The 11,131-nt window shown below is 32.8% G+C and overlaps 1 protein-coding gene across 1 annotated transcript; it reads left to right on the top strand.

Annotated features, from left to right (window-relative positions):
* Positions 1–6,388: 6,388 nt before the first annotated feature.
* LOC127119078 (phosphatidylinositol 4-kinase gamma 5) lies at positions 6,389–9,370 on the top strand. Its single transcript, XM_051049289.1, has 2 exons — positions 6,389–6,621; positions 6,924–9,370. Exon 2 carries the CDS (start codon positions 7,067–7,069, stop codon positions 8,987–8,989), a length of 1,923 nt encoding a protein of 640 aa, XP_050905246.1. The 5' UTR covers positions 6,389–6,621; positions 6,924–7,066; the 3' UTR covers positions 8,990–9,370.
* The last annotated feature ends 1,761 nt before the right edge of the window (positions 9,371–11,131 follow it).

Genomic DNA, 11,131 nt, shown 5'->3' with positions numbered 1-11,131 from the left:
TCACTTTTAAAGTGGACTTGAAAATTGGACAATTAGCCATGCCATGTGGAAAATGAGAAATATGTATCCAATGAAGGTGAAACAAGTTGCAACAGCTCACACATGTCATTTTGAGAGTGTGTGAGCTGTCAATGAGCTGGCATTGGCTTATGTGTGAAAATACAATTTTGCCCCTAGCTTGAAAATAACCACTTTTGCTAATCACTTGGCATTTGATTAATTGGTGTAATTAAGCATGGATTAATCAAGAGTATATATTCTTAAGCATAACTAACTCATAACAAAAAATCACAATTCCCAAAATCAAGATCAAAACTCTCCAAATTCTCCAAAGTCTCTCAAGAACACTTCACACCAAAATCCATCAAACTTCCTCAATTCTTGATCATTTGGCAAAGTGCTTGTGGATTCGAGCTTCATTCATCATCTACTCCATCTGTTTGTGAAGATCCATCTCAAATTCACCACCATTCGCGACTGTCCAAGCAAGGTCCTTCAATGGTGAATCAAGAGTTTTTCTTCTAGAAGCTATTGCAATTGATCCTGAGTGTTCCAGGCTACTTCTTGAAGCTTGTTCTTCGACTGTTTCGCATCACAACACCTTGAAAGCTCCGATTCCAACACTGCCTTCAAATCAAGGTACATTTAGTCGCTTTTTAGTTCTTTTAAGAACTTGCTTGCTAGCCGCTGCTTGGTTGTGTAAACCGCTTGAGGTAGGTCCTCTTGACTTCATGTAGTCTGGGAGACCCGGCCTGTTATTTGGCCGGGCAAATGTCTGAAGTCCTCCTTAAGAGGCAATGATTGTGGTTGTTTAATTTTCGTGCCAAGCAGGTGAAAGACCTCTATGAGGCAATTGGTGGAAGTTAGGGATATGCAATCTATCCCCCACTATTCTGTGTGTCGTCCCTCTGCTCACACGGCTGTGTGTTGATGCATTGGGGCACAAACCCAAGATCTGTGCTGTCGCACAATCGAGTCAGAGTCTTTGAGCGTAGAAGGGTCCCTCCATTCTGGACCCACGCTCCCTTGTCTGAAGCTCTCCCTGGTCAGGGATAAGAGCTGTGAGGTCTGATCCTCACTTCACCTCTCATCTGCTTCACCTTAGCCTCGTAATGGCAAGGTTAAGAGCAAACACAGCCTGTACAGATGACTTGCTGAGGCAGTCAAACCTATTGTGTGAGCCCATTTGTTTGGTTATAGTGCGTGCTATGTGGATATCTGTTTGAGATGCTTGTTCTCATTTGATGTATGCTTGTATGCTTGTATGCTTGCTTCTTTCCTGGATAGGAGTAGTTTGCTTATGCAAGTAGGATAGAAAACTGAACTTAGGGCAACGATGCATGACAACACTAGGCTCGAGTCCAGCTCCCTGGTAGTGTGTCTTCCCCTGGTTTCTGGCTAGTAATTCAGTCCCTTTCAGGGGAACTACATCGCCCTGATCCTCGTTCCAGACGAGGTATGTAGGCAGGGGGTCGCGCGAGACCTCTCCGGGCACTTTTTTCCTTTTTTGTGTGTGTTTGCTTGTTATCTTCTTGTGTATGTTTGGGTTCGGATGCTGACGTAAGCCCATTGATTGGCAGTCGGGCTCCACGTTTGCCCTTTTGAGTGTGTTTTGGTTCGGATGCTGATGTAATTCCATCCAGTGGTTGTCGGGCTCCATGTTTGCCACCCTTGCTTGTTTGTATGTTTTGTGTTGTTTGGCGTGCGTAAGCCGAACTACAGTGGCTCTGATTCTCGTTCCAGATGAGATATGTAGGCATAAGATGCGATGTCTTATCGAGCTCCCTTCTCTTAACCCCACCTGCGTTCCTCGTGTGTGTGTGTGATGTTTTAGCAACCTATTCTTTATTCTATGACGTGGATCCCGTCGAGTACGACGGACGTGAGGGGTGCTAATACCTTCCCCTTGCGTAACCGACTCCCTTACCCTTTCTCTTTGGTCGCGAGACCATGTTCTTTCCAGGTTTCTCTGAGCGTTTCCTTTCCCTATTTTGGGATAAATAACGCGCAGTGGCGGCTCTGTGTGTGTTTTGTTTTTAGCTCGCCGGTTGATTTTTCGCAGGATGCGACATTGCGCATCACAAAACTTAAATTATATATATATATATATATATATATATATATATATATATATATATATATATATATATATATATATATATATATATATATATATAATTGAAATACACTGACAATGTAAAAAGATTTTATACCGTCAGTTAATCCTAAACGTTGGATATTGAAATAAGTTTGACTTTTATTTTAAAAACCTATAAAGTAATTCAAACTGATGATGGTGATGAATCGACAATATACATCTTTTTACACTGACAGTGCATAATAATTAATCCCTATATATATATATATATATATATATATATATATATATATATATATATATATATATATATATATATATATATATATATATATATATATATATATATATATATTTCTTTTAATATATTTAAAAAGTTTCAAAATTTCATAAATAGGTACAAAGAAAAAACTTTTTTAAATGTATCATCTAATTAATATAATTTATAATACTCTGAATTTTATATTATTAAACTTTTATTCATTTATAATAAAGATGAATGTATGGAGCCTAAGTTAGGAGTGCGGTGATCTAAGGCTTAAGAGTTTAAGTTTTAAACTTTTTTGATACTGATATAATATTATAAATATATATATTAGATCCATTTTTAAAAAAATATTTATAGTATTATAAAAAATAGGTAAACATGTTAGTCCAAATTTTTATACGCTTAACTTCACTTTTGTTTATTCCAATGTTCAGTTTAATTTTAGTCACAGTTTAAATTTCTTAATCACAAAATAAAAATCAACCTGCATTTATATATAACTTTTTTTTCATTATTTAATAAAAATTCTAATCTCCAATTAAAATATTGAATACTACTTCAATTTTTAATCTTCAATTTCAATATTATTCCAATTCAATTGAATCACTTAACAAGTCATTTTTTTATTTATTTTTTTAAATCACTCTAAATCTCTTTAATTTACTTGAATTTTATTCTGAAATTTCGTTGATTTTTTTCTTTTGATTTTTTATTAACATGTTATTTTATACACATTATTAACAATTGTTATTTTCTGCATTCAGTTTTAATTCAAAATCAACGATTATATTTTTCACGTGTTATTATTTTCTAATCGAGTGTTTTTTGTTTTGTTACTATTTGAATATTTGATTTATTTTAAGATGCTGTTTAAAAACCATTTTTTTTGTAGTGAAGAAAATAAAATGAAAAACTAATAAAAACACAACAAAGAGCTATTGATAAATTTATTTTATAAAATGTAGATACCAAGAAAATTTAGATAACAACTAATAGGGTTAAGATAAATTTGCTCGCGCTTTGATTTGATTTTGAATAATTGATTAAAAAAGTATGACCCGATCTAATTCAATTTCATAAAATTTGATTTGAATCGATTTTTTTTAAATTTCTAAATTACAAATTATATTTTTAATATTATAAAAGTACTAATAAACAATAAATTTGATATAATATATAACATACACTATATTAAAAGTTAATATTACAATATTTGCTTATAGTTGAAACAAATGAAATAATACAAATAAGTTAAATCTTCTTTAAGAGACTAATCTGATAATTTTTTTTAAAAAATATGGGTATTCAATGCAAATAAAATAATTAACTTAAAAGAATATTGTGTTTATCCAATGAACTGAATATATAATATTTTCTTTATTTAAGATTCTTAATCAATGCTCTTAAGATATTGGTTATCCTGACTCTAAAAATAAAATATATTAAATCAAACTAACAAATAGTATTTAAAAAAATGTTATCTAATAATAAATTATCAAAATATATATTATACTAATAAAAAATAAATAAATATAAAAATATATACATGTAATTCGGTTTGATTTGGATCGATTATGAAAAATCAATTAAAAATCCAATATGAATCTAACTTTTTTTATAAAATGACATCCAAATATATCTAATAATTTTTTCAATTTAATTTGATAATGCAAAATCATGTGGGACAAATTCATGAGAATGGAAGAATGTTATGTTAAAAGATCATGTGAGACATATTTATGATGATGTGAGTCACACACATTCATATTTTGTACAAGGCAAATTATGCTAAATAGGATAAGTTACTTTATTATGCTAAATAGGATAAGTTACTTTTCTTAGTTTTGGCATAAGACCCATAAAATGTGAGGAATGAGGCTGAATGATAAGTTCGAGTCCAATCATTAAATTTTTTTTGAAAGAAAGTTTTGTCTTCCATCCATCGTAATTTTCTTTCATTTGAGAGATTTGTTTTTATAGTTGCGTGTAAAAAATATTAAATTTATATGAAAAATACATCACTTATATTCTAGAAAATAATTTTTTCTCTTTAATTTAGAGTTTTTATAAAATATTTATTTTATTTTTGTAAAAACAATTTTAGGAGGATTTAATCAAGAATAATATGAAGTATTTTAAATTCATTTTTTATAATTTTTTTAATATTATAGTAAAAACCACTTGTTTTGATATTATTATATTTTTGTTAATCAAAATAATATACTTTTGTCATTAAAAAATATGAGATTAATTACTATACGCTGTCAGTGTAAAAAGTTTTACATCGTCGGTTAATCACCATCACCCGTTTGTATTACTTTATAGATTTTTAAAATAAAAGTCAAACTTCTTTTAATATCCAACGTCTATAATTAAGTGATGGTGTAAAACTCTTTTACACTGACAGTGTATTTCAATTAATCTCAAAAAATATTATGGTAAAATATATTTTTTTTAATCTTTTAAAAGAAGACATTTAAGTTATTTTATCTAAAAGCATATAATATATATTATAAAAGATATTAAAAACAATAACAATGAACCTTTTTATATTTGAAATTTTACATTCAATTATTTAAAAAAAACTATTTAAAAAAAAATCAGAATTACATAATCTTTATGATACGTCTTTTGAGAGAACATGTTAATATGCTAATTTTTAAACTATGCTAGACATTCTTAGACAAGAAAAGTAATATTTATAAATTAAATCAAAATACATATGTTAATATTTATAAATTAACAAAAACTTCTTATTCAAAATAGGAAACTAAAATAAAAAATTAATAAAATACTCCAACTTAATTTATTTTTGGATAAATTTAAAATTTAAATAGATTTAGGCGACCTTATCCAATTAATTCTAAATTTAAATAGATTTAGGCGACCTTATCCAATTAATTCTAAATTTAAATAGATTTAGGCGACCTTATCCAATTAATTCTAAATTTGGATTTTTTTTTCAAAATAACTATTTTTTTAAAAAAAATCGAAAATAACCAATTATTCAAAAAAATTACCAAAATAATCAAGTTTGGTAGAGGATGCACAGATGAATTGGCGCATCCCCAAAACTTAAATAGGAGGCGCCAATAGCATTGACGCATGCATTGGACTCCTCATGAGGAGACGTCAATGCTAATGGTGGCTACATTGGGCCTCATGAGGAGGCGTCAATGCTAGTGGCGCATTCGTTCATTTGGTTGGTGTATGCGCCAATTCATCTGACCCATACACCCCCTCCTATTTTTTTTAATTTTTTAACTTTTTTTTTTAATTTTAAATATTTAATAAATAAAAAATAGTAATGAAAATAAATAAATTCATTGAAGATATAATAATTGGTTACATTGGACCGACAATAAACTAATGACCGACCTGGTTATAACATCTCCGGTTCCATATCCCGGTGCGTTAGTTTGTCTCCGAGATCGAGCACATGCATTAGACTTCTCATGAGGAAGCGCCAATGCTATTGACGTCTCCTTTTTAAGCTTTGAGGATGCACCAATTCTTCTGACGCATCCTCTATCAAACTTGATTATTTTGGTGATTTTTTTGAATAATTGATTATTTTCGATTTTTTTAAAAAAAAATAGTTATTTTGAAAAAAATTTCCTAAACTTGATAAACAATTAAATAAAACATAACATTTTCACAAAAACAAAACTTAAAAATTATCAGAGTATAATTTTACCATTTCAAAAACACCTGAAAAAAACGCGCTGGCATGCAAAGACTGGCCAGTAGAAAAAAATCACCTCATAAAATTACAAAACCCTCACTCTGATTCCTATTCCATAAGTCCTTTTTTTTAATGGGGACCACCTTAATCACCCAGTCCCTTATCTCCACGTCATCCTCCCACACACCTATGGTTAATCTCGCGGCGCAATCCAACGGTCTTCGTTTCTATTCTAGACTCTTCCTTTCCCCTCACCCAAGACTACAGCAAGTAATGATGCCCATTATGGTCAATTTTAAACCATGGTTAGTTTCTTAACCTGAATCAGGTTAAAGCAAGAACATTCTGAACCTACAGATAACAAAGAGAAGAGAAGCATAAATATAAACCCCAAATAGGTTTCCATTTTTCTTAAATTGAAAAGCTTTCTCTTTATTGTTTTTGCTTCCATCTTAAACCCCTTGAGTCGACTCGGACGAGTTGTCTCAAGACTGAGTTCACTTTGTTTGGCTTATTCTTTTTCCAAATCCTTTGATTCATCTTCTCCGGCTCTAATTGATTACAGTTATGGTGAGTTTTAATTGGAAGCTCAAGCTTAATCTTAATCCACTTCACTGTATATTTAATTTCTTAAGTTTTGTTTTGTTTTTGTTTGTTATTATGTAAAGAAATTGAACAGTTAATCAGATCAAGTTATAGTAGTAGTGTTGTTTTGATAAACAAAAATCACATGTTTTAAAACTTAAAAGGCATGTGCTTTTGCTTTAATGGTATTCAGAAGCATTGTATGTGTTTAATTACTTTAAATCTATATTTATATACATATAGTAGTGAACTTGACTGAATCTAAAACCTCATATTTATTTTTGCAGATTTTTGTTCTTCGATGGGTTTGTTGGGTTGATGTGAAATTTGTGAGTCTCCAAAATTTTTAGTATTATTGGCTTGAAGAATATTTTAGTATTATTGGCTTGAGAAAGAACAAGAAGAAGGTGCGTTCCTTCTGGGTTTGTTTATGTCTCGGAAACTAGAGAGTCCTGTTCAGACCCAGATGGCAGTTTCATTGATGAGTAGCCCTCTAGGGAGGGAGTACCATGGGAGTCAGAGCCAGAGCCAGAGGCAGCCTGCTGGTAGGAGACGCGTGTTCATCCAAACCGATAAGGGTTGTGTTCTTGGCATGGAATTGGATCGCGGCGATAATGTACATACTGTTAAGAGGAGGCTGCAGCTTGCTCTTAATGTCTCTGTTGAAGAGAGTTCTCTTACTTTTGGTGATATTGTCTTGAAAAATGACCTTAGTGCTATTAGGAATGATTCGCCTCTTTTACTCACAAGGAATCTCATTCATAGAAGTTCATCGACTCCGTGTTTGTCTCCAAATGGAAGGGATATCCAGCAGAGGGATAAAAGTGGTCCGATTGAGATATTGGGACAGTCCAAACGTCTTGATATAATGAAGCACATGGTTAAGGATATTGTGAATGCCATTAATATGGGGATTGATCCGGTTACTGCTACTGGTGGGCTTGGAGGTGCATATTATTTTAGAGACAGTAATGGGGATAACGTTGCTATTGTGAAACCGACAGACGAGGAGCCTTTTGCGCCAAATAATCCTAAGGGTTTTGTTGGTAAAGCTCTTGGACAGCCTGGGTTGAAACGATCTGTTCGGGTTGGGGAGACGGGTTTTAGGGAGGTTTCGGCTTATCTTCTCGATTATGATCATTTTGCAAATGTGCCTCCTACTGCTTTGGTTAAGGTTACTCACTCGATCTTTAATGTCAATGATGAGGTCAATGGGAATTGTTTTCGGAGAAAGAGACTGGTTAGCAAGATTGCTTCTTGTCAGCAGTTCATACATCATGATTTTGATGCCAGTGATCATGGTACGTCGAGCTTCCCGGTTGCTTCGGTGCATCGTATAGGGATATTAGATATTAGGATTCTTAACACAGATAGACATGCTGGAAACTTGTTAGTTAGAAAATTTGGTGATGGCATTGGTACTTTTGGTCAGGTGGAGTTAATTCCTATTGATCATGGGCTTTGCCTGCCAGAAAATTTGGAGGATCCTTATTTTGAGTGGATTCATTGGCCTCAAGCTTCGATTCCGTTTTCTGAGGAAGAGCTTGCTTACATTCGCGATCTAGACCCTGTTCGTGACTGCGAGATGCTTCGAATGGAGCTGCCAATGATTCGAGAGGCTTGTCTGAGAGTGTTGGTGCTCTGCACTATTTTTCTCAAAGAGGCTGCTGAATCTGGTCTCACTCTTGCTGAAATTGGTGAGATGATGACTCGTGAGTTCCACAGAGGCGAGGAGGAGCCTAGTGATCTAGAGGTTGTTTGTTTGGAGGCAAGGAAGATGTTGGCTGAGAGGGAGGAACTATCTCCTAGGACTGAGGTGGTAGACGATGAATTCCTGTTTGATATCGACTGTGATGAAGGTGGACCGGATTTCACACCGAAGATGTCATTGTCAATGGATGATCCTCTCCTCAGAGCAACTTTTCAGCATACACTTGGGAATCGACACACTTGCAGCCCACTTTCCAAATTGGATGAGAGCATTGAAGAGGAGGGAAGTGATGAAGAATCTCCTCAGGAATACGGTACTTTCTCTGCTCAAGAAAAAGTTACATCTATTCCGGAGATTACTGTATCGCTGAAAAATACCATGATAACCGAGAAAACGCAGAAGCACTCAGGAGGAAAACCGGAAAGTGGCTACTTTGTGAATACATCATCTAGCCATAGGAGTGCGAATGAACAGCTTCCTGCCAGTATAAGTTTTGTGAAGGTTGACAGTATGACCGAGGATGAATGGACCTTGTTTTTAGAAAAGTTTCAAGAGTTGCTGTATCCAGCATTTGCCAAGAGGAAATCCATAACTTTAGGCCAGAGGCAGAGACTGAGACTTGGTACTTCGTGCCAGTTTTGAAGTTGAGCAATATGTTCGAATGATATGGAGAGAACTATAAAATGAAGAGTAATGCTTTTTGTCTGCATTGGAGTGGAGGACTGTTAGAAATGGTTCTTATTTGAGATTTGGATGAAGGTAGGAAGAATAAGAACCACAGTAAATATGCTTAAGTTTCAATAGAGAGCCTTGTAGTTGTTGTTTGCATGTTGGTTTTATGATTTCATTTCTTCTTTTTTTCTTTGTTTTTCACCCTTTCTGTTCTACCTTTTGTCTTGTCCGATAAATAATTTGTAGGGTAAACTTGTGAAGTGAAATTTATGTATATTATAATGATGGGGATGTAATCTTTTTAACATGTAGATTTGTTGTTGGAATGGCACAGTTCACTCTATTGCATTACTTTCTTGTAAGATTTTTAAAAACAGTACGATAAAAAACAGTGATAAAACGGTATCAAAAAGTAAGAATACTTTAATTTATACTATATCGACATTGTCTTAACAATTTGTGTCGCAATAGATGTATTTAGATGTATTTACTGAAATTGCAATAACATTGCTCCGACTGTGATTATTATTTAAAACTTTATGCAATCAATTACGTAGAAGAAGTATAAAATTAGGAAACCATCATTTTTATGCAACTTGTATATAAAATTTCAAAGGCTTGATGTGTAATCTAGTCCCTTCCTTATCCATGAGCACGTTGTTGTCACTTTTTTATGTGATTGATAAAGTCACCTTAGTTGGCAGACATAGAGGATCAACAAACAATAGTCAAAATCGGGGATCTTTTTGTTTCTTAGTCATGCAACTTGCATCATAATATACTGTTAAACCAGCCCCTTGTTTTTGTTACACGTGAGTACTGCATACCAGAGTGTGCTGCAAGTTTGTATACTCGGAATTTCCAGTAGTGTAAATTATTTTATGATGTGTGGTCTAGATTATTTTACATAATTTGCTTAAGGTAAAACAAATGTCTATTGTCTTGACCATTTTATTGCCGTCGTAACAGTTAAAATTTGTTATTTCTTTGTGTTGTAAACAAGATAAGAAAATAAGTGACTTATTTATGAGATGGATTGAAATGGACATTTATATCTATGATGTATAGGTACGGATATAATATCCGATGGAGACACTGATATTGATATATGATGCGATATTTAAAAATAAAATAAAATAAAAGTTAACATAGTAAGAGGTTTCTATAAAATATATAAATAGAGAATTAAATTCACAACAAAACATCACAATAACAAAAAAATTAAAATACATAAATTTACTTATTATATTGATTTTTGAATAAATAATAAATTTCATTAAAAGTGGAATAATAATAAAAAAAATAAAGTATCATGAATACACTACATGTTGCAGCAGTTGTGCTGCTTAACTTCCTAGTACATTTTATTAGCTAGAAAACAAAGGTTACCATTCTGAAATATAAGATATATAAATATCGGCTCTTTTATTAATTATAATTTATAAGCCTTTTCTTTTCTTTGCAAAATGATGAATGAATCACATAAAAAATATTACATCAAATGGGTCCCATTAACGATATTTTTGGAAGATTGTCCATTCTGAAAATTCTAAAATTGCTTTATTTTGATCATTGCATCCTTTCCTCTATCGAACTTCATGTTCATTGCATCCTTTCCTCTATCGAACCTCAAGTTAAAGATCATTAGCAAAATTCTAGACGATAGACTTGCCACCTTCATGCCTAGTTTGATCTCCTTGGAGAAAAAATGTTTCATTCACGGTAGATCTATTAAAGATTGTATTTGTCTCGCTTATGAAGCAATGAATCACTTGGACAACAAAGTTTTTGATGAAAACTTAATCATAAAGGTTGACATCATCAAAGCCTTTGATACTGTAAATTGATCTTTCCTCGTAAGGGTTCTTAAGAGCTTTGGTTTCAATTCAGTCTTTTGAAGTTGGATTCATTGCATCCTTTCCTTTGCATGTCTGTCTCTCTCAATGGAGCTCATTATAGTTTTTTCAATTGTTCTAGAGGGTGCGGCAAGGGGTCCCTTTTCCCCTCTCTTGTTATGTCTTGACCAAGAAGTTTTAAGCCGATGCCTTTTAAAATTGGTTGAAGATGGTTCTCTTAAGTTGATTCAAAGTTCTAAAGGCACTTTTTCCCCCT

The sequence above is a fragment of the Lathyrus oleraceus genome, chromosome 2 (genome assembly GCF_024323335.1).
Source record: "Lathyrus oleraceus cultivar Zhongwan6 chromosome 2, CAAS_Psat_ZW6_1.0, whole genome shotgun sequence".
NCBI classification, from domain to species: domain Eukaryota; kingdom Viridiplantae; phylum Streptophyta; class Magnoliopsida; order Fabales; family Fabaceae; genus Lathyrus; species Lathyrus oleraceus.
This window is presented reverse-complemented; position numbering and strand designations above follow the sequence as displayed.

Coding starts and splice junctions, on each gene's coding strand:
- LOC127119078 (XM_051049289.1), top strand. CDS start 7,067: ATGTCTCGGAAACTAGAGAGTCCTGTTCAGACCCAGATGGCAGTTTCA.